Source organism: Corvus kubaryi, unplaced genomic scaffold (assembly GCF_017639235.1).
Source record: "Corvus kubaryi isolate FWS band 111438036 unplaced genomic scaffold, C.kubaryi_AGA036_p1.0 split1-131, whole genome shotgun sequence".
NCBI classification, from domain to species: Eukaryota; Metazoa; Chordata; class Aves; order Passeriformes; family Corvidae; genus Corvus; species Corvus kubaryi.
This window is the reverse complement of record NW_024582073.1, coordinates 21,731,416-21,755,923: the sequence shown is the minus strand read 5'-3', so window position 1 is coordinate 21,755,923 and position 24,508 is coordinate 21,731,416. Positions and strand designations below refer to the sequence as shown.

The following is a 24,508-nucleotide window of genomic DNA, read 5'->3' as shown; positions in this document are numbered from 1 at the left end:
ATTGTTTCCTTCCTTTCTTCTTCAGATTCCCTGAGCTTTTACGGAGTTCTCACATGGTTTATTCACTCTCACCCCTAGATCTCCCCTGCAATCATTTTCTGTGTCATTGCTCCCACCTCAACATTTCCTCTTTAGTAACTTTTTTCTGTAACTTTAATCTTGCCCTTTCTTCAGTAGGTTTTGGAATCAAAGTCTCATCTCAGTAGACCAGAGCAGAGTTTTCACACTATCAATGTACAAACTGGGCCAGAAAACAATCCCTTGTCACAAACCTTGTACAGAACATACTGAACTTTACAAGTACTTAACAGATATGAACTACGACACCAGTTCAATTATTGTTGCTGTGTAACAATTAGATTCACTGCTAATTTCATAGAATCATAGAATTTGTTTAGATTGGAAAAGAACTTTAAGATCAAGTCCAACCATCTGCCCAGCACTGCCAAGTTCACCACAAAACCCTGTCCCTAGATGCCACACCTACTTGTCTTTTAAACACCTCCAGGGATGACGGAGTGATTCTACCCTTTCCCTGGGCAGCCTGCTCCAATGTTTCACAAGCCCTTTGGTGAAGAAATTTTTCCTAATATCAAATTCAAACCTCCCCTGGTGCAACTTCAGGCCATTTTCCTTTAACCTGTCACTTATTACTTCAGAGAAGGGACTGAACTCCACTTGACTACAAGCTTCTTTCAGGTTGTAGAGAGTAGTAAGGTCCCCCTGAGCCTCCTTTTCTTCAGGCTAAAAAGCCCCCATTCCCTGAGTTGCCCCTCCACAGGACATATTCTCTAGACCCTTCACCAGCTTCATTATTCTTCTTAGGATGTGCATTTAACTTTAAAAGTTAAACCTTTTAAAGAAAATAATAGTCTACCAAAGAAAATCATAACCTGCTCAAGGTGCTAAACTTTCCTTTGTTATCTGATACACAGAAACCCCATTATCCCAATATTATTAAACATGTTTTCTACTTTTACACCTTACTTTGAAAAGAAAAAAGGAAAGGCCAGGTTGAATGAGGCTTTGAGCAACCTGATCTAGTGGAAGGTGTCCCTGCCCATGGCAGGGGAGTGGGAACTAGATGATCTTCAAGACTGCTTCCAACGCAACTCATTCTATGAATCTATGACAGTGTACCCTACAAACGCCTAAAAGCCTACACCTATATCTGAAGTTTTCCACAATAATTTCCCAGAAAGTTGCTCTTGCAAACTAACCACTTTGAATCAACATAAAAAGCAAGGAAAGGACTATGAAGTGTATTATATAGTATTACTGCATAGTAACATGGAAACGAAGCTGTCAGGCCAGGAAAGAGTGAAATCTCTCTCATTTCTTACTCCCAAGAACCACTGAGTCATAGGAAACCATAAATCCTCCTGTAGAGGAACACATTCAGCGCAGGCAGCAAGGTGAGCAGCTGCCGTGTGAGCTGCAGGTTGAGCACTGGGTGGTGGCAGCTCCAGAGGCTGAGGCAGGCAAGGGGCTGAGAAATGCCACCCTTTGCATAGGAAAGGACCTGGAGACCTGTGGTACCACCGGACACTCAGAGATGAGACAGGAGCCAAGGACCCCCAGACTTTGTGTGCTGAGCCTGTGAGGGTTTAAAAGCCCAGGGGTTCCTTTCTTCAAGGTCCCTCATCAGAGGCAGCAGCTCAAGCTGTTAAGTTTGTTGTTGCACCAAGTTTAAATTATTTTAAGGATTGAAACATGTGAGACTGTGCTATGGGAATCTTGGGCCCAGGGAGTAAAGGAATCTTGTCTGACTGTGTGAGTGTGGGGTGTGTAGGGAATCAAGCAGGGTAACCGTGGGCCCACTGGAGCTGCCTACTGTGAAGGAGCTTCAGTCCCAGCTCAGGTGTTGCGGGCTTGGCTGCCAGAGTGGCACCTGGATGATTGGACAGAGAAGTTTCCCTAACACTCCTTGAAAATGTGGAACAAAACAGGCTAATTTTCAGGGTTTGAAAATGCTGCATCATGTACTTTTGATCTGATTAAGGATCATGAGGAGTTTTGCAGGAAATTAAGTTTTTTAAACTTTTCTATGTATACAAATGCATGCTAGACAAGCCATAACAAATCCAAAAATATATACATACTTTACTATACCTATTCCCTGTTAATAAAAAAATAAAGAATTGGAAATACAGGAGAACTTGTAAACTAACTGCAAAATAAGATGCACAGAAATGAGGAAAATCTCTCCATATTGTACAGATGTTCACGCACTAGGCAGTCCCACATTCCATCATAGATTCTGTTATGTACACAAGCCTAAACACAAGTGGCAACATTTTATTACTGTATATGTTTTTTCTTTTTAATTATCTCAGACTGCCTTAGCTCCTCAGTCCCATGAGCATATGGGCAAGCTTCAGAAGGTAAAGAACAACCATCAGGATGATGAATGAAAAACCAACAGAGGCGTGTTTTAAATGCTTCAGCTGAAAGGCGCCGTTTCACTTCAGGTTTAGTTTTACTTGGTGGTTTCTCCTTTCTCCAGTCACGAATATGAACTCTCCCATTTAGAACTAAGATTTAAAAACAAACGAAAATGCAGCTGTTAATAGACAGCCATGGCAATTATACTGGAAAAAATTGCAGTGACATTCTGTGGCTAAAAAACATTCTACAAATGGATCACTCAGGCAAAACCAGATTTTGTACAGAAATAGAAAGAAGTAACAAAGAAGTAACAACAAACTAAGACAACGTAGACACAGTATAAATAAGGCTTGATTGATTTCCCTGAGAGATGTTTTACTGGGATGCTGAATAGTTTGAGGTACCTTCGGATCATCTTCATAGAAGTTTGTTAGTTCATTTTAAATATAACAGTTGGGATCACTTAGACTAAAATCATCTGAACTTAGATTACAAGTTCTGACAAAAGAAGTTTCAACTTCAAGAACTGTAATTTTTCCCCTGTTCATAACTTTATGATTCCACATTTAAAATGTGATTACCAGCAAGTGCCTTCTACTACTTTCACAGTTCACTGACCCAAAAACATACTGCACTGAGGAGATGACAAGTCTAATCCTTCATGTGAACCAACACTGAATTATCATTGGTTAATAAGGATTCAGCACTTTGGGTTTTTAGAATTAATTTCTTGTGTTAGGATCATAAACTGCACATGCCCACATTTGTGAACCTCCGTCAACTTCTTAAATGTATAAACAAAATAGATAAAAGGAAGTTAGCCAGAGTGTAAGAAAAAAATGGATGGCAAACAACAGTGAAAATGAAGAGGGAAGAATTTGCCACTTTTAAGTTGCCATGCTCTGTTTTCATATCCTGCTTCAAACACACCTTCTGTATGACACACTTGTAGCTTGGGATAGTTAACCAATGCCATTCTGCATTCTGATAATTGCTATTCAAAAAGTCACAAGTCCAGTGAAAGCTGAATATCACACAGTCTGAACTGGATGAATTAATGTCTCCAGGTTTCCTTGTGATACACAGACAGACCTGAACTCATACTAAGCCAAACAAGAAGCAATTTCAGCTGAGCTTTAAAATCCCTCTCAAAAGATGAAGAAAAATTGGCAGCTATTTATGACCAAGCATAATTTTTCCCTAGGAAATCAGTCTTGTATTGGACAAGATAACTGCCACTGATCAGTTATTTTGAGACTCACTTTTTGTTCGGAGGGGGGTGTGGGTGTGTGTGTGTGTGTGTACATCCGTTTCCCATGTTTTAAAAGAAAAATCAGTCAAGATAACAAAAGAGCTGTAGCCATGTTCTTCTCTGTCTTCCTGGGCATGAGCAATGTCCTTCCAGAACACCAGAAGTTTCTTGTTATGGTGATATGCTACTAAGGGAGAATCAAAGGGTCTCTCCTGAAGCCCTGGGGAGCATGCATGTGACGTAAATTACTGAGAAAGACTAGGATTAAGTCAGACCTTTCTTCACAGGTAATGTGCAAGCAGCCTCCAAGCCAATTTAAAACGCTCATTCCATTTACAGTGTAACACATTGCAAAACCTATTTCACCAATTCCTAATGATAGGGAACCAAATTCAGACACACAATAAACTCCATGTGACCAACTCTTTTTAATGGATGGCAATTCAAAAGGATTTCATAAGCCCAGTGCACAGAAATCTTTACTGGATGCTAAACTTGCTTAACTTAACCACTGGCAACAAAAAGGTTGCATATGCAGGATTACTTGCCATGGATTACTTGATCAGCATTTTACAGGACACATAGAACTTTTAGGACATAAAACACTTTGAAATTTGAAGCAGCTTTAATCCTGATAAAACCTTGAAGATCTTGTATTACTGCAAAGCCACATTTCAGTTTTGCAAAACTTCACACTGACAAAAAAGCCCCAAACCAATTACACAAAACACACTGTCACCACATAGAACAACAGGGGAAAAAAAACCCCAAACCCAAAAAACTGCTATCAGAAACCCAGCCAGACACAAAGACCTGCTACTGAGTTCTTTCTGCCATGCTACCACAAGCTACATAAACACATCAAGCCTCACAATTATAGGTTCTTATGGAAGCTAATTTTGTTTTATGTCAGCATTTACACTTTGGGGCTTGGTAAGCCCCAGTTAAATGCTAAGCCTCAGTTAAATGCTTCAGTAAAATTGCTCTGTATTTGACAGCCTCAAAACCATCAGTACTTCATAGGAAAAATAAAAAAAAGCCACTTAAACTAAAGGTTTGTCTGTTCAGATACAGTCAGTGTAGAACATTTTGCTGATAGATGCTTTACCAATCTCATTCCTAAGAGCTTTACTAACAATATCTTGGAGCAATGGGCACATAAAGAATATTCAGCTTTCCACAAAGGTACAAAAAGCATTTAAAAAACCACCACAATGGTAATTTTTCAGTTAAGTTTAACTGCATATAGAGGAGATAAAATAAATGATTAAGGAAAACAAAACTCAAAACTCCTTTACCTTCAAATACCTGATGATTGCTCTTGAGAAGTGTCTGCAGGCCTCCATATTCACTTTTCAGCTTTTTTAAAGTCTCTTTATTTAAGTGTTCTGCCACTTCTCTCAAGGAAAGGCTTTCTGGAATAAAAAAACCTAGAGTTATTAAAACTTTTGTATATAAAACCTTAACTTCTATATAAGAAGATTCAACTTCTATATAAGGTAATGATTAGGAGCAGAATGTCTGAATTATCTACCAGTACCACAGCAACTTTTTTCTCACAATATGATGTACAATATATTTTATATGTATATTGTCTGTAAAACAGCAGCTTTCATTTTACAGGACTCAGGTCAGAATGTCCACCATAAGACACACTTTTTATTTGCTCTACTTTTTTTACAATACCATGTAAATTGCAATAAGCACTGTTTATAAGCATGTAGTTAGAAGACTTAGTCAGTAACATATGACAAACTACACTGAGTAAATAATAAAAACAGATAAAGAAAAATGGAAAGATGGTAGTAGTGAGAACTGACTGCTTCTACAATTAACAGCAACTTAACATTCTTTTTGTTCTTAAGACTAAACTAAAAATTCCTAATCATGTTGTAACCTAATGGCACTTCGAAGCACTTCTTACACAACTCTTACAGAATTATAGCTATTTATTCTGTTAATATTCTAAACCACAATATTCTCCCCAAACAGGGTAATGTTGTAGAGTTGTGGGTTTAGTTTGGTTTGGTTTAATAAAAATGGATTCTGTAATAGTATTTAAGTGTAAACCAGGAAAAAACCTCACACCAATTTCAAAATATTCTTCTATGTGCAACAAAACACAGTAGGAAAAAAACCACCTTTGATTGTAACTGTACTGTTCTCAGGGTTTCCTAAAAATCTATTCACAAACATGTTAATTTGCTGGAAAAGACATGTTCTATCAGCTAAAGATAATGTAAAGGAGAGATAACCTCACCTCCTTGATTCCAGGTATTCGTATTTCCACCCTGCATATTAGAACATGATTTTTGGAGGGCTGCATTTAACAGCAACTTGGCCACATCGAGAACCACTTCATCTACAAAATCCCGAGGGAGGGAAGCACAATTTCTGATTTGTTCTACTTTTTCTCTGGGTTGAAATCCAGGCATCCAGATTGTACCAGCTGTCTCAGTCTCATCTTCAGGAGGTTCTGAGCCTACTTCACACAGACTATCAGAGTGATCCTCATGCTTAAATCCAACCCGTTTGTCACACGTGGCCACAGCGCAGGTCCGACGACTGTTAATAAACTGTGTAATCTGGTTGTCAATCAGAGCATGTTCTGCAGGTGGATAGGTTCTGCTTTTCCCAATAAAGCTGACCTATTTTAGCAGAAACAGGTAAATCTCTATTAGAGTCCCATACTTACACCCAGTGCCACAACCTCCACATGTTCAGGCAGGCTTCTCACTACCTATAGGACAATTCAACACCAACTGAATGCTCGGTAACATCTGAGGGGTTTTTAATTCTAGTTTTTGAGTATTGGTGCACCAGAAGAAATCCGGTAAACAAATCAGAATCCATCATGTTATACAATCACACAGCAAAAATATTGTTCCTGACCCTCAGATTATTTAAAGCTGGACACCTTTTCCTACTCTGAGAACATTTCACTTTGAATTTCATTGGACATGAAAAACAGCAAAATTAAGTACAAAAATGCAAGACAGGCAGCTAGAAAAATTAAGGCAAAAAATAAGGTTTTTTAAGTTTTCCATCATATATAGTGGCATAAGAGAAAATCATGAAACCTTTCATTCTTTTCTGTTTTAGGACTGTACCAATAACATTAGGAGTAGAATTCCCAAGAAAACAATAAGTATTTTTAGTCTCTTTTCAGAGCATACTGTATCAAGTAATGAAGCTTACTATGGTCTTACCTTACAACAATAGCAATGAACAAACATCCATATGCTTCAAACAGAGCAGATTAAAAAAAAAGACAAAATCACACAGAGGCCAAAATTACCCTTTTTGTTGATGGAATTCTAAGACAATCTTCTTCCACGTGAAAGCCACATACAAATCCCACTTGGGCAACAAAATCAAGATATTCTCTGTATTGAGTCTTCTTGCTTTGTCTTCGGCTATATTTTCCATGGAAATCAAAGAAGCAGCACGGCAGCACAAAGTAGCAACATGAATAGGAAGACCTACAAGAAGGATAAAAAACTGCTGAACAGTAAGTTATTTCAGAAAACAAAAAAATTAACAACCTAGCAGATAAAAGCAATAATGGAATTTTTTATTACGCAACAAAGCTTCATACAATAATATTTATAACTTCCTCTTTCAGTAGAACTATTAGTTTAATCAAAAATACCATTTCACCAAGTATTTGCTGTAGGGAACTACTTTGCCAACTTAGTTTGCAGAAGTAAATCTCTAAATTACTGTTGCTAGTTGTAAAGAGGGCAACAGCTCAAGGGAAGGCAGAACCACAAGCTTTTATTTACAAGAACAAAAACACAACAAAAAACCAAGCAACTGTTTAATGTATAAAGAATTAAAATACAGTTCTGGTTTTTCAACTTCAAAAGCAAAATGCTGCACTGAATTCTATGAGAAAGTAAATATGGCATCTATACTTCTCCACAGAAGCACTTTGTAAAAATAATTAAATTGCAACAAAAGTTGTCAAGCACAACAGCTGTGGAACCAAAACTGTCAGTTTTTACCAAGCTCACATAGGTAATTATAGGGAGTTTGTTTCGTTTTTTTAATTCCTTCCATCCCACTCCCCCACCTCTGCAAAAATACCTAGCTGCAATTACAGGTACCCATGGTGTTAATTCATCTGAATGGTTTCCTATGAGCCAGTCAGTATCTGGGAAGAGATGACTGTCACCTGGAATGATTGTAGCTTCCTAGAAAACAAAGCAACACAGTAAGTTAATCCTATCACAGGTTTCTTTAATGGATTTTACAAATACAAGGTGAATGAGCACCACAGACACCAACAATGTTTTCCTTAGGTAGCAATTTTTTATAGCTACAGAGAAGTAATTTAGCAACAAACACCCACAAAACATTGGTCAGAAAAGAAGTGGAATAACAACTCTGATTAAGATATCTAGCATTTCAATATATATAAACAAATATCATACACTAAACTGTGATTTCTTGCCAATCTCCTTCTGCCACTTGTATGCCTAAACTCAGTTTTTCAGAAAGTCACTTAATTTGCTGTCTTGCGGCCTGTAGGACTCACATAGCAATTCATCAGAACACAGCTTCATTGTTATTTTCTCCTCCTTCACAGATGCTGCCCAAATCAAATCCTAGTACACAGAACACCACTCTTCACACGCTATCATTCACATATAATAAAACAAATAATAACAAACAAACAAAAAAACCTGCCAAATAAAACAAACAGGATGAATTCTTCATCCAGGCTAAATTCAAAAGTATAGAGTGCCTCTAATGTTTGTGCCTCACTAATATGTTTTCTCACTTTGAATTAAGTTCAGCAAAGTACTGATACCATGCAAGTAGACACTCTTCCCTGAAAATGTGTATGAACATTAAAAGAATTATTGGGCAAATTCGAAAAAAGTTTTAGATTTGAATTTCCACAGACCCTCAGGAAAAGTTCTGAAAATGATGCCCATAATCTCTTTTATATAGAAAATGTATGTTTTAAGAGCTTAAAATTCACATATATATGCAAAGCAGTATCTATATAGGAATTAAAGAATAAAACAAAACAAAACTACTTATTAGGGAAGTCAGACTATCTTGGTTACATTCCGAATCCCTCTTAAGGATCAATACTATCGTTCACTTAAAATTGTTCACTTTAAATACTACATATCATTTTTAGATATGTATATACATTTCTAGGTAATGAATGTAACAAGCTTCTTTTTGGCAGATTACTAGATATTAAATCCCCAAGTCTTTGGTAAGTGTTTTCTTAAGGTTGATTAAACACGTTACTCATACTTTACCTTTCAGGTTTGATCATTCAATTTAGGCATAGCATGAATTATGAGTGCCACACTGCCCATTTTGACAGTCACCCATAATCAAATTTGTCTTCACCATGTCTGACAGCAGTTTGGAGATACAGAGTGCCACCTGTTACATCCATTTACATTGTTAGCATTGTACTGAACATCACAGATGGCAACATCCACCCTGCAACTCATGCTGTAAGTAAAGATCAAAACAAAATTAGCTTCAGGGGTAACAACAGGCTGTGAGCAGGTGCTTTTCCTTCTGTGGCTCCTATGGCTACAGGAGCCTTGCAAAACTATTTCACCCTCCCTGTTCACTGTCTAGCTCCTTCCAGCATAAATCATCACTTTCCCCATATGCATATATTTTTATGTATTTTTATTGTTTCTTTCTGGGCAAAACCAGGCCCACGTAACACAAAGATAAAGAGACAATGCTGTTCAGCGTGATCAGATGTGATGCAGTACAACAGGAATGAAGGAGCACCACAGCTTGATGTTTTGGGTTGTTTGTTGAAGGTTTTCAGTAAGAACTGCTTGCAGACTGGAGCAAAGGAATATGGCAGTTTTGGCAACCTGTACCCAAAATGGCAGAGTGGCAAAGAGAAGGCTATACAACACTGAAATCTTCACCTCCCATCTGCGAAAACTGATGTTCTTTCACTAATTTAAGTGCTAGCATTCAAAGATATGTTGAATGAACTTTAAAAAATACTACTAGAGAATAACTACAGGTGGAAAATTATTTTACTATATGGGAGCTGACAAGTTTTGAGAGAACATAGTGAGAAATTTTAGACTCTGCAGAACAAGAAAACAGGAACACCTCATCTCCAAAGGGCAACTGTTCATTGGCACCATGCTTTAATGAGTATCAGATTAAGAATGCCTCGAATCAAAGTGAATGTTTCTGTGCTCAAATTATTCATAAAAACGCTAACATGGAACTTGAAATATAATCCCTTTTTCAGACTCATTCTCCTCTTCATTTTTAAAAGCCATTATTGCAATTATTTAGGTTGGCTCCTTTGAGGTTCAACAACAATTTTGTCCCCAAAACAGAACATAGCACTAGAAGGTCAGAATCACTTTCAAGAAAATACCCAAAATTTTGAGTGGCTTCATTATCTTTTATGAACTAGTAGTGCAAACAAAGCTGCTTAATATTGATGCTCCATTAAAAAGAAAGCTTGTTTCATGGTGTGCATGTCTGTACATGCAGTAAGAAATCATGCCAGTGGTTCTTGGCTGAAAAATAAGCAAGTTGCAAATATATATGCAAGGGTACGATACAGTATTTTTCTCATAATTCCCATTACAATGTACTTTACAGACCCCCAAGGGATATGGGTGGCATCATACCAAATCCATGGGTCACTTAGACAACTGTCTGTAACCCAGTAGGCTTCCTTACACTTGCATCAATACAACCTGAAACAATGAACAAATGAATAAATGTACGTATCAGTAAGACTGACATATATTTCCATAATACCTCTAAATGTGTCTCTGGTCCATACATGTCCCATATTTTTCTTCTCCTCACATCAATTCCTCTGCCTGAATGCTGAAATATTTGAACAACAAAAAGTCAATTGAAATACTACTTTTAGCAGAGATTTTCAAACAGGCTCAGTAAATGTACATATTAACATTGATTATTTCATTTATGGTAAAATTTAGACACATAACAAAAAACAACTTTGCCATTTCAGGCAGAACCTGAATTTTAATTCCTTTCTTCCTTTTGAAATATGACAGGAATTACAAGGAAACCTTATGAATATATCTGGTTCAAAATATTATCTGGGCACACCTATGGAGACTGCTCTCGAAAATCTGTATCTCTACAAATGTAAAAGCAGAGGTATTGATTTTTGGTTTGTTTGTTTGTTTTTAAAGCATCAAAACCTTTCAAAAGGTGAGTACTACTGCAGCGCCCACAGGGCTCAAAGAAGAATGCTACTCTAAGCAGTCCTTAGTGGAGAACCACCTTTTAACTACTGAAGCCCAAATACTTTTTCCCCTGTTTGAATTAAAGGGAAAAGGAAATAGACTGGAAACTAAAGCAAGAAATGAAGAATGTGTAGTATTTGAAATTCAAGAACCTTGTGCAGAACTAAGCAAAATCGATTATTTAAAAAAAGGCTCATAAAACTCTCACACATTATTTTTTTGACAGTCCATGTTTGTCAGTACTGAATGAATGAAAAGTCCACAGGGAAACCAGCAGCTTTCATTAGACAAAATTTTTCTGGCCACGCAAGAATAGAAACCTTGTGTTAGGAGAACTTGGAACATTTCCCTATGCCCCCAATGACATCTATTTATCTAATAAGAGATCTTTTTTTCCTCTACAAATTTTCCCATGTTCTCCCAAAAGTGGAAAATGCAATTTTCTGGAACAGACAGACCTAACTTCAATGGGTTTTGTTTAGTCTCATTTTTTTTTTGTTGCTATTTCAGAAACTATGCCTCAAGAAACTGAACTATGCTGTTGCCACATTTTCACTCCCAAAAGTACAGTATGTTGTTAGGCATTTTCAATTAAGAAATCTTATATATCTTTGAAAGGATTGCTTTCACAGATACAGAAAAACATTTTCAGGACATCACAAGAAGAATTCAGTCTGGATAAAAATAAGTTCATGAACACATCTTGTGAGAGAGAATCTACGTCAAGTTGCCACATTCCTTTTTGCATAACTAAAATACACCATTACTTTTTCCTCTTAGTTTCTTACCTCAGAGAAAATAGCCTTGAATTTTAATAAAATGCACTAATAAAAATAGATAAATAAATGAAAGGTTTCTAGTGCTCTGGTACAATTTTCTCTTAGTAATTAGAGTGACAAAATCCTATTTCAGCAACATGAATTAATTTATTTTTGGCTATTTGCATGCCAGATAATAGGAAAGCATCTAGTTTTTAATCATTATTTTAAAAAGCATTCTATTTACCCCTTCACTGTTTAGAATATGAACCAGCAGACCATTTCCACATCCAAGATCTACAAATGACTGTTTCTTGGTCAACCCTTTTTCCTTTCTCTCTTCTTCCCAAAGAATCTAAGACAAGAAAACAAAACATATTAGACTTCTGCTCTCAAGTTTCCCTATAAGAAAGCATCAAAGGTTATTGGAGACGAAAGGAGAAAGCTGGAAATGCAGATGTGACAGAAAACATTCACTGCACTCACAGGTAAAATAACTTTAGAGAAAAAAAAAAAGAAAAACCAAAACCAAAAAGCCACTGTTTATGGAATGGGAAAACAATCATGTTGCAAAATATCAATAAGTTTCTAACTGCTAAGCACATCCTCCCCTCCCTTTCGAGTCACTGGGAGTTGAAATTAATCAGGGCTTTACCACTCAGGGCTAGAATGAGCATAAATGTAAAATAAGTTACTAAAACAATGGGTGCAAGAGGAGAACAGTGCAAGAGAAGTACCAAGTAAAGTTCAAAAGTGTCTCTGCAAGTAACACCACAGATGCATTTATATCCACTGTATTAAAGAAAGCACTGATGGCAGAGCTGAAAATAAATATTCTTTGTAATCACTCGGTGATATACTGGTACATGTAACATCCCTTTTTAGAGAACAAAGCAACAGTGTTACTTAGCAAGTTAACTCCCCCAAATTCTACATCAGCTAAGGGACTCCAAAGCTTTTAGCCAAATTCTAGTCCCTGATCTGTACATAAGTAGCTACTTTTACACAGATATGTAATTCATAATTAACAAGTGGATGTTTCTCTGCAGAGCATGGATTAATCTCTATCACTTTCCAACTCTTTTTCCTTCAATGAAAAGTTAGAGATCACACATTCGTAACTCTGCACTCTGGTTTTTTACTATGACTACCAAAAACCCTGAAGAGTATTTAACTATGAAAATTAGTATTTGTAACATTGTCACTTTTGAATATCAGTTTTGCTAGAGGGAAAGAAGCTGAAGATAAACATAGCCTGATAATTTTATGGATTATGTTTTTAGATTTACCAATCATTGCATGTGGGTGCACTAGGCAGTATGCTAGAAATCCCTAATTACCTCCTTTACAGATCATACCTATCCTCCAATTCCTGCAGAGTTTTTCGCAACACAAACTCAACAGCTACTCCCCTGGGGATGCCCCTGGACAGTGGGTGGCCTCAATATGACTGCAGAATAAAATTGGGTCACATGTAGATGCCACAAATCCATAATAACTTAACGTTGAACCTGCCTGCTCTTAACCACTTGTGTAATGTACTTCTAAACAATGAGTTTCATACACCATCATAGAGATACCTGAACATTTTGCGGCAGGTTAGGTTATTAATACCATAGTTTAAGTTTTCATTTATGTAAACTGTATATTGAATGACATAAATAACTTTCTGAAAACTACTGATATATTAGCTAACACATAATCACTGTAAACCAACATTCAAATGTACAAAAATGCTATCACTCCAGAATTTTCTTGTGGCTACAACTAAATTCCTAATTTTCAACATCGACTATTAAGACAGTGGTAAAATTGGTAAAGATGAGTCTATTACATAGATCTTTCCACAAGCCAGTATCTAAGGTTCTAAGGGGTTAAACACTTAATTATCAAAATAAATTAGTCCTCAATGAGTACTCTAAATGAGCTAACTTACAAATACTGATTTAGGTAAGATGCTACAAGTATAGTTCAAGGTAGACATGCTCTTACCACACCCTGGATGGCAGAAAAAAATATTTCTGTGCCTACATAGTGACACTATATTTTGATGCCTTTTAAAAACCTGAAGTTTCTAGGAACTGCAGGTGGCAGAAGTTTCATAGAATCTTAAGCAGGTAGGTGCCTGAGAAAACTGCAACAAGCATTTATCTGCATTCCTAGCATCTACAGCTGGCCTTATTACATTTGAAGATGGGATCTGAGCTGAAATTTTATCAGGGAAAGGCATAGCAGTGAAAAACCTTTAGTATAAAATGAACAAGCAATAGAAAAATTTATAAAACAATCAATCCTAATCTCCAATTGGTCCATTTTACGACTTCTACGCCAGTGCTTTTGGCTTTCTCACTTAGAAATAAAAAAATCTTGTCTATGTAGACGATAAATTTTCTGTGACAGAGCACTGAAAATCTTCATCATATCTTCACGAAGAAGTTTTTGTTTACTTATAAAATGATCTTCTTTAGAGAGGTCCTATTACTAGGAAATAGAACCTTACAGCATTAGTAATTAGTGGTAAATTATTAATTAGGTAAAGCAGTTCCCTACCAGCAAGTAAGTGGCAATGGCAACATCTTCATAAACAAATTTCTCAGGATCTGTCACTTCAGGCCATACCTTCAGGAAAAAAAAATTGATTTAAAAGATAGATAAAAATTTATTTTCTGCATCATTTGAAATAACCTTAAAAATGCTCAGACATAGCAATTTGGATACTTATTCACTTCAATAGGTTTCTGGACTTCACAGATTTTGCATTTTAACCTCATTAAAATATACACAGAGAATATAAAGACTCATTGGTTTTGTGAGTCACATGAAAGAATGATGGTGTAAAGAATGTCTGCTTTCAACCAAACAATAAAGTTTCTAAGAACATTTTGGCTCCACGTGTACAGGTTACAAGTAAACTGCTGCCTCTGTTCTGTAACAACCATGGATCTTTTGCTTAACTTTCTCACAAGAAAAATTTGTATCTTATACCTGTGCAACATTGACAACATGAACATTTGAGAATTTCATTTCACAAGGGAACAGACCTAGAATTATCCTGGCACAAGAGAACATGAAGAATCAAAACCTGAAGTAGGAAGACAGAAAGCGCAAGTATTATTCCCAAGTGGTACTTTGTAAATAAAGAATTGAAACAAAGACTGAAAGGCTCAACACCACCAATTCTACTGCAGAACTAAAGATTGAATCACTGCTTTGCCCAAAAGTCTAATTCTCCTCTCCTATGTATCTTCCTGTTAGTACAGAAATATCAACAGTAAAACCTTTTAGCATTTTCATTTTATGTTTTACAAAAGCATTTACCAATTTTTTTGCTTGCACCTAGAGCCAAGTTTGCAATAACACAGACATTACTTCATACAGCACTCTGTTGCTCTTCAGGATCTCCGGGATAAGAAAAAAAACATTACAACACTGCTCCTCTAACTCAAACACACAGTAAGATAGTATCCAAAGGTTTCTGAGAAAGAGGTGTTTTATTTGTGCCTTCTAAAATGTGGATGACTATTTATACCACTGACCTACTCCTTCCTTTTTATCACAAGTGATACATCCTGAAAAATGCCTAACTCCTCCAAACATTTATAGTGAATTTGGCTCTAAATCCTGCTTTTCCAATTAAATTGTTCCAAGTACTAAACTGTTTTATTCTCCATATATACAAAAAAAAAAAAGCAAAACATGAAACCAAAAACCATATATTATAATTCAATTGCTTCTTTTTTTATAAAAAAAAATATACTGAAAGAAGCAGCTTCATTACACAAAGTAAACAAAAATGGAAGGATAATATTACTGCATTTACTGCTAAACTTACCTTTACCATCACTTTGTACTTTTCTTTGAGGTCCTGATAAACCTTGCTGTATTTTGCTACTGAAATGAGTGAGAGTGTACTCTTAAACTCACTGGGCTTTTGCTCCACGGACCATTTAGCCAGTTTGGACAAAAGTTTGTTTCCAAGCCATGCTAGTTTGGGGTACAAAATTCCATCTGAAAACCAATCTTCTGGAAATGGAGCTACAACAGATATGGACCTTAAAAACAAACAAACAAATAACTTATATATACACTACTGTATAAATATAGTATTTCACTATTTCAGCCATCTCAAGGACAGAGAAAACAAGGATTAAATGGAGAAAATCAGCAGATCAGAGATATAAAACTAGACTGGAAAATGAGTAAATACGTAGAGAAACAAAAGGAAAATAAATCATTGAAGTTATTGAATCATGAAACAGTCTCCCCTGAATTTGGTAGCTCATTATCTCTCAATTCAAACACTGTACATAAGAGTCCATGCTGCATTTAACACAATGAATGAGGACTCACATATGATGAGCAACCTGATTTCACAAGATAGCCAAACACTAAACAGCATAAGTCAAGTCATGAAATTCCTGAAAAATAACAGGAAAATTTCAGAGAAATATATATACATTGTCACAACTCATTATTTCATAATCTCTAACTTTATTCAGATTTTATTAGAGCTACATCCCCAGATGCTCAGGACCAAAGTGAATGATCTACATTTCAGTGACTGAAGCTCAGTGAGTTTACAGCAACTCCAGTTTGACCCTCACCCTTATTAACACCCACAGAACCTTTCTCACAGGCACTGCTACATCCTCGTGATCACAAGAGGCATATTTTTGTAGACCACACACAGGTACAGTCAGGTACAGTCAATGTATACATTCAAAGGTGAAACAGGTTTGTTTTACGTTATTCTGAGTATTGTAGATGTTTCTTTTTAGAGAACACTATGCACTCATATTACACCACTACTGTAATTTACTAATCAAGCAAAAAATTATGAAATCTAAATTGCCTACATACCAATACTAAACCATTGTGTGACTCTTACAATAACTTACTGTTTGCTTCCTCTCTCACTCCCACACTTACCATTCCTCATCTTTTATGTGTTTAAGTTGAATTTGATAAATATTGCACTTTTTAACCAAGTATTTTCCTTCACTGTTTTCCTCCAAAGGCAGAAAGGTCACAGTTCCGTTGTAAGCATCTGAAAAGATATGCAAACAGGAGATTATTATTCCATGGTGCAGCCCACCCTGGTTAGCAACAAAATTAACTTCTGCCCGCAAACCAGCGAGGCGAGATCTAAGACAACAGAGGAAGAACCACAATGCTAGGAACATACCTGCTTCTTGGTGTTCCTGACATCTCAAACTACTGGATCATTTAAATTCTCAAAATTTAGCATTCTATTGCATGATTTTTCAGAAATATCTAAGGCTGACCAGGAGCATTCATTTTCATCAAATCTAACTATTTTAATAAAGTAAAAACTAAACAATAAGATTTTCCTAGCATATGACTGCTGCTTTTCAATATCCCACAGAAAATCCATAGTCCTGGGAAGCAGGTGTGTATGTAGTATTACTTCATGCAAAAAATCTAAAAATCTTTTTATCTATTGTGTACCTCTGAGCAATTTCTTCAGAATAACTTACTAACTTCTCAGTTTTGAAAATGGTTTTTCAATTACCATCAAAACAAACATTCTTGCAAGTAAAAATGCTGTACTGGCTACACAATCAATTTTCAATGGACTCCAAAATTTTCTGAGACAAGAAAGAATAATTAGCAGTAGAGCAAATGTTAAGTCGTGCTGTCTTGTCCCATCCTTAGAAATTCCACCTCTACCATTTTTTAATTGTAAAAAAATTAATTTTAAAAAGTCCCCCAGGCTTTTTCTTAGAGATAGGCTCTCTAGATGCAGCTCAGGAGCATCTTCTCTTAACATCAAAAGAAAAAATAAAACTGCAACATATACTTTTTTTTTTTGAAGGCTCCGATTTTTTTGAAGTTATCAGATAAGAATCCTAGGCCACAAGAATATCCCAAGTCAGCCCCATAAATGACTATATGTCTTTCTGAATTATAAATCGAATTGCTTCTAGAATTGACTCTTTTCAAAACATTACTACTAGAATTTAATCCGTATCAACATTTTTTCCAAAATTTATCTTGAAAATGGTGTCAAATTCTACCCTATGTAAGTTTCTTTATATTAGCAGGATTTAGTGCAGTGTATTATCATCATACAGTGTAAAAAAAACCACCCCAAAACAAGAACAAAAAACAAAAATCCAACAAAACAAGTTGAGCTTCTTTCTTAAGAAAGTCGATACAAACACTTCCACTTGCAGGCAGGTGCCATAGCTGCCTATTCTTTACAGTAATTCTGCATTTCCAAACACTACAGCCACTCCTTACAAGCCCGTCATTAGGTCTGCGCTACGAGCAGCGTTTGTGTGCGGGCAGCTTACTCATGACAGGAGCTCCTGAGTATCACAGGAATTTAACCTCTGTAATTTGGATTTCAACTGCTGAAACTTCAGTGCTTCCTTAACGCAACAACGAAAGTACACGATCAGGACAAAATTCGTTCCCACAAATACGGGAGAAAAAAGCGGCATTTCTCTCTGCGAGCCAGTCTCTGAGGGGACAGGTCTGCGACAGCCCCGGCCCCTCACACGGAGCGCTGCGGTCCCGGCCTCCCGCCCGTCCCCGCTCACCTTGCACCGCCAGCTCCAGGGCCGGGGGCGCGGCGGGGCGGCCCCGCGGCAGCAGCGTCCTCAGCACGGCGCGAAGCTCGCCGGGCCCGCCCCAGCCCGTGAGGGGCGGCGGCCGAGGCAGCTGCCCCTGCACCTCCCTCCAGAGCCGCCCCAGCTCCGCGGGCCCCGCGGCTCGCCCCTCCTGCCCGCCGCCGCGCACGCCAGCCCTCCCGGCGGCGAAGGAGGGAGGTATCTCCCCACCCTCGCCGAGTGGCACCGTCCCCTCCGCCTGGACAGCGGCGCCGCTCAGCCGCCTGTTGGCCACCTGCGGCTTCTCCAACCACACGCGTACTGCCGCCCAGAAGCCGCGGGGCAGCGCGGCGCCGCCGGGGTCCCGCACGGCCGCCGTCCCCACCAGCCCCATCCACCGCCCGCTGCCGCCGCGCCGAGAGGAGGAGCGCGTCGCAGGCTGCTCCCGTCAGTTCCTGAGGCGGAGACGGCGGCGGCTGCAGGTACGTACTGGGTCCTCTCGGCCCGGTCTGCGGCTCTGAGGCCCCAAGTGCCGCAAGAGACCGCTGCGGTGCTGTCCTGCGGCTGAAAACACGGGGAGCCGCCAGCTCCCAGCAGGGGGTGAGGCTGGAGGGTCGTCAGCGGATGTGCAGCTCTGTTTGGGGAAGGTCTGTGCCGCTGCGACAGCGGGTGCGGAGCAGCAGCGTGAAAACGCCTCCTGAGGGCAAACTCTACAGCGGGACGGCTGGCTGACAGTCAGCCCGGCCCATCAGGGAGACGTCTCGGTACACTTTTTTTAGCAAATAACAGTACATTATGTAATCTGGTTTTGCCCTGTCTGAGCAGAAGCGAGGCCCCGCCATGAATTTGGGCCGCTCGAACAGCGGTCGTGCGATGAGCCCTCACAGGGCTCCTGCAGAAGCGCTTCGTCCCCTGCCTTTGCCCTGCCCGGGGCTGTCCTGCTCTGGGCGACTGCCAGCAGCAGATTGCTCGGAAATGCAGAACCGCTAGAACATGGAATAAACCAAAACACTGGTTTATGTCATCTGGCAGCATAAAGGCACGGTATCATTATTCTTGACGGGTACCGAGTGTCTGAGCTGTGTCATTGTTACGCAAGATAATTGATGATAGTACCCTGCAAACTGACCTTTGCCCTCGTGATTTGTGACCCGGTTTTGGTGTCCGGGTATGAATTTGAATTACTACCAGGAGCACTTTCCACGGAAAAAAGGGTTTCCAACTCAACATTTCGCAGTGAAACTGCAGCAGTTCTTCGCAAATTGAAAATAATGTGGTTTTTACTGCCACCTTCACACACGTTTCAAAATTCCAGAGCAAGGCTGAAATTAACACTGAAGTTATTCTTTAGGGGAGCCCGTTGTTATCTCCTATTGTTACTACCTGTTTTGATGTCTTTATTAGATTTGAAACTGTTGACTTGGAGCCAAATCATATTAAAACATTACACGAAGTCAGAGAATTTGTAATGTATTTTAAGCACAGAATGCTTTTTCTATGAACTCTTAGGTTTCCTCATTTGGGTAATATCACTGATTTGCAATGTAAATAAAGTTAGATGCAATATTACAATGTAATTTTTTTCTCTTTTATGAGTATAAAGCCTCCAACTGCTGCTTGATTTACCTATTTTCCAGTTAGAAGTGTAGTATATATTTATTTGGCTGGAGGTTGAAACACTTCCTCAATGTCTTTTTTTTTTCCTCTCTCTTTCCAAACTTGTTGCTCAGTACTGGAGCTGCATCTTCCTAGAACTGATTTGGAAGTCACATGCAGAAATACTGTCCTACTGTTCATTTCTACTATGTTTGTACTGTTCAGAACTAGAGGATGACCTCCATAAAAGGATAAGGTTTAAAGAAAAGAGAGGTATCAAGGAGATACATCAAGCTGATGAGGGGGAAAGAAAAAAGGGTGGTAAAAGCAGACTGCTGAAGTAGTAGTTTCTGTACTTCATTATATTCAAAGTCTATACTGAGCACCTGGTCAGCCCTGGGCCAGGATGTCCTACCTACACCTTTGAGTTGCTTCTTTCAGCCAGTCGTGTTGAATCGTGGCCAGATTCTACCGCCCTGCCCGATGGTTTTTGCACCTTCCAAGCATAGCAGAGATTCCTGCCGTCTGTGTGTGGGCAGGGATCGCTGGGTGTGCCGTGAGCAGCAGAGGGCCCTCCAACACCAGCTTCTACTTCTTCGGGCCGGGTTCTAATGAAAAGCAAGATTCTCCTTCTCTCCTGAACCAGTGTATTTGTACCTACTGACAAGGAAATCCTGCAGGGTCTGTGCGGTTTTGTAGTGCTCTTGCCTGACCCCTAGATGCACACAAGTTGCCAGCAGGCTTCATGGGACCTTACTCCGCTTGTTGCTTAAGACGTGGTATTTTCTTGCTGGAGTCTTTTATCTCTCCCTTTCTTATTACATGATATGGTGATAACCTGTGGTGTCCCTGTTTCATATTTAGTTCATATTTTAATAACAGCGGCCATGTAATTCATTTACATTGGATCAAACACGTTTTTTCTTACTTTGTATCCAACCACTTGAATTAGACAAACGGAAGAGCAAGCTTTTAGTTGGCTCTGCACTTCTGTACTCATACATTTAAACAAGTCCATGGATTTAATTAATGACTCTTTAAATTTATTTTTATTATTAAAAAGCAGACATCTGTGGTGCTTCAGTTTGTGTTTTATCTTTTTTTGTTTGCTTCAGTTTAGCTAACAATGGCATCCACACTGAATCAGAAAGAAATGACTAGCCACCAAAATTTATGGGATAGCTTGCTACCAGATTTCCCTAAAGGCTCGCTTTCCAGATATCGTAAGAAAGCTTCCTTCAACTGGAAGGAGATGGCAGTGTTCATAGATGGTGAAGATATCATCCAGCTGAAGGTAAACTTTGCAAGAATTGTAAGCATGTTTTAATTGTGGAGATATCTGTGGAAGTAAGTATGGTTTTTTTAAAGGGAGTATGGTTAATAATACTCTGTAAATATGGAGCATGAAGAAATTTGATTTGCACAGCCAATTTTCAGAACAGACCTGAACTTTTAAGCAATCTACTCTGCTGTCTCATAAGACTCATTTAATTACTGAACATCAGTACAGGGGAGACCAGCAGGTGGTGCATTTCAGAGCTTGAGTGTTCATTTCAAACTGAGAAAGAACTACATTCTACCTTATTTCTTTACTGTTTGCATTAAATCATACACCCCATGGTCTTGCAAGGCACTTAAGGGGAGCTAAGTTCAAGCCACTGTCAAACAGTATTTCTGTCTTACTTTGACCTAACTTCCTACAATCTTCTGTGCTTGTGTTAATGCTTATGTGGCACCGCAGTTGGAGATGAGCATGTGTACCTCACTGAAAGCTAACCCTACCAAGAGAAGAGATTAACTGCAGCACAAGAGATGGTGTGGAAATGCATGACTTGGAGGTGTAGGAGGAGAAGGAACTAGTTTTCTGAAGGTGGTGTAGATGTACATGGATTTAAGCTAATCTTGAATCTTCACCATAATTATAAAAATCCTGGCAGGTAGATCAGAGAAATCAAAAAGGCCTGGTTCTGCATCTGACTGGTGTGTGTTAGAGCACAGAAGAAACCACAAGTGCTCTGTGTCTGAAGGAATTTCAAAGCTGTGTGGGCATGTAGTGTTGTTTACACAGAGAGGGAATGACTGCCTTTCAAAGGAAAGCACAGGAAGTCTGGGTTTCTTCCTTCTCACGTGAAAGACAAGATGTGGATATCTTGAAGACACAGCTCTGAGATAAAAAAATGCCATAATATATTATCTAATACTAAAAGGATCCAAATTAAAACATTAAAAGATGCACATCCCCACATTGAAGGGCTGCATATGATGGTTCCATTAAATGGAGCCTTTTTTTACTTTCATCTGGGAACAGAGTAGTTGTGGTAGCTTAATAGCTTTACCGTCATGGCATATTTCTAACTGAATGTGACCCCTGAATTTTTACCTTTATCCTCAGACTGAGGGACTTTTGCCTATTAGATTCTGGCTATAGCTTCATATATTGAGATAATGAAGCTGCTATAGGAAGCAAGTTAAGTTTTACCATACTGTTCTCGTACATTCAGACTGAATCAGGGAATCACTTCATGGTGAAGGAGATTTCATAAAATTTAGCTGCATGAGTTGTATATATAATGACAGACCATTAAATATATTTTCTAATTCTCTGAAATTTTTGCTTTATAAGTTTATACCTTCCAGCAAACAATTGTAGTTTGAGACCCAGTGTTGCTCTGGAAGAAAGTTAACTGTTTTTGTTAATGCTTTTAGGTTAACGTTCTCATGTCAGTTTTTCCCCTTCAAGAACAGAATCTTCTCTGCTCTGGAAAATGATCCTCTCTTTGCACATCATCCTGGAGAAGATTTGTGCCGGGAGAAATATCAGGAGCTGACATTCCTGCGCTGTAAAAGGCTCTTTGAGTATGAATTTCTTACTCAGCAAGAGATCATAGAGAACCCATTAAGGAGTTTTATTATGATTCTCTGTATAGGAATGTATGATTGGTCTCCATCTCTCCAGCTTGCCTTACATTGTGTTGTAAGTACAGTTCAAGGGCTATAGTGGTAGTGTTTGAATTTAAGTAACTTCTAATACCATAATTCTGTTGCTTTATGCATATTTTATTAAAAGTAGATATTTTCCTCATCCTTTCTTTCCAAAAATGGAACTAAGTTTTAACTGTTTAGAAGAATCAGAGAGCTGTGAGTAATCTTTGTTGTTAAACCCCTGTCTCCACTGGAATCTCACCTGGAAAGTAAAGGTGAAACAGTACAGACAGATACACAGAAAAATTTTGATGTCTTTTGTCTATTCCTCTGCCTCCTCTCTAGGGCAGTAGCAGCTCAAGAACTTGGTTGTTGGTGGCTGTGTATTTGCTAAAGATTTGCAGGTATCAGAAACTTACCTGCCTAAGCCCCAGTGTCTTAATTAAGGGCAGAATCCAGAAGGAATGGAAACCAGTATAAAATTTCTCACATCAGTGGCTGTATTCTGTTATTCAGTTGCTTCCCAGATGGGTCTCTCACAAAGAATACTCAGCATAGCTGGTCAAATAATATCTGTTGAATTAATTAATTGTTACTATTCACATGGCTGGGGAGCATCTAGGAAGTAAGAGTTTTGCTGTGTGAATATCCTTGTAGGAAAACTGAAGGTAGCTTCCAAATCAGCATTCTTGTTTGATCCTGAAGCAGCTACCTTCAGTTCCCAATCCATTTGCAGTAAAATGAACTAAAATAGCCTTTAAGTTTTCCTTTGCTCAAGGGAACATCACTAAGGACAAGTGGAAAGTATTTTTAAGCATTTGCAATGAAGTCTTGAGCAGGTTAGAGCTGGGACAAGTTCAGTCATCTGTAAAGGGGCCTTGACAAGATCAAATCCTGACTTACCTCCCCCAGCCACAGTCTAATGATAGTTTACTGTGCAGCCCACTTTCCCTGGTCTGTTTACTGGACATCACTATTAAAAATCATGGACATCACTATTAAAAATCATGTGCAATTTGTGCTTTTCATCACAGGACACTGATTTCATTCATAATTCTGTTTTTACAGGTATTTGCAGGACCAGTTATAAGTGCTTCTAAGAGGTTTGCACACATTGTGAAACAAATTTATAGCATGGAGGTAATTTTTTCTAATAATTTGTGAGAAATGGACACTACCAGAACTGCATCACTATTTGCACTTTTGTGTTATTTCTGATCTCTTTACATACCTAGGTACTTCTAAATGGCAAAAGAAAAGACCATGGAGCAGATTCAAGCACTGAGCTCTGGCTGTCCTCACTGCTAGCTCATAAACTACTTCCTGGATATGCTTTAAGCTGTCCAAGTTAACATACAGACAAGATTTAGGAACTTTTCCCAAAAGGCAATATAGATGGCACTACACCAGTTTAAGCTCTGTCCAGAGTCATTTAAGAGTATCCTACTAGGATACTCTTAACCTTGATGTGTTGCCATAAAAATTCCATTCTAATGCTATAAAATGGGAAATAATAATGTCTTAATGCGAAGAAACACCACATTGGAGTTCAGTGGAGACTCAGGACCAAGTACTCTGCAGAATAAGTGCAGCCTGCCTGATATAGAAGGTGCCAATTCTAAACAGTTTCTCCTCTCTAGGCCATGTGAGCAGCATTCACTGGCTGCCCAGACCCTCTTTGATTTTGCAAGATAAGTATTCTGAGTGCACCTCAACTGAGCTTTGTGCTTCTTTTGTTGCTCTTTATCACTTCCTGTTTTGGGGGTTTTT

The 24,508-nt window shown here is 38.4% G+C and overlaps 2 protein-coding genes across 7 annotated transcripts in view; one reads left to right on the top strand and one right to left on the bottom strand.

Annotated features, from left to right (window-relative positions):
- Positions 1-2,083: 2,083 nt before the first annotated feature.
- TRMT44 (tRNA methyltransferase 44 homolog) lies at positions 2,084-18,678 on the bottom strand. 2 transcript variants are annotated; one of them, XM_042053864.1, is made up of 12 exons: positions 18,212-18,678; positions 16,575-16,692; positions 15,478-15,697; positions 14,196-14,264; positions 11,893-12,000; positions 10,427-10,498; positions 7,730-7,836; positions 6,939-7,122; positions 5,901-6,288; positions 4,939-5,055; positions 3,651-3,860; positions 2,084-2,534 (listed from the first exon to the last, which is right to left on the bottom strand). In XM_042053864.1, exons 1-12 carry the CDS (start codon positions 18,612-18,614, stop codon positions 2,302-2,304), a joined length of 2,229 nt encoding a protein of 742 aa, XP_041909798.1. In that variant the 5' UTR covers positions 18,615-18,678; the 3' UTR covers positions 2,084-2,301. The 2 variants fall into 2 exon arrangements, with proteins under 2 accessions (XP_041909798.1, XP_041909799.1); XM_042053865.1 differs by lacking the exon at positions 3,651-3,860 and having other exon boundaries at positions 18,212-18,672.
- Positions 18,616-24,508, top strand: part of ACOX3 (acyl-CoA oxidase 3, pristanoyl) — a 31,515-nt gene continuing 25,622 nt past the window's right edge. The window contains exons 1-4 of one of the 5 annotated variants that reach the window (XM_042053867.1): positions 18,616-18,702; positions 20,932-21,110; positions 22,557-22,790; positions 23,807-23,878. In XM_042053867.1, the coding sequence (XP_041909801.1) occupies positions 20,943-21,110; positions 22,557-22,790; positions 23,807-23,878 (474 nt within the window). In that variant the 5' untranslated portion in view covers positions 18,616-18,702; positions 20,932-20,942. The other 4 variants (XR_006020630.1, XM_042053868.1, XM_042053866.1 and 1 more) reach the window with 4 other exon arrangements.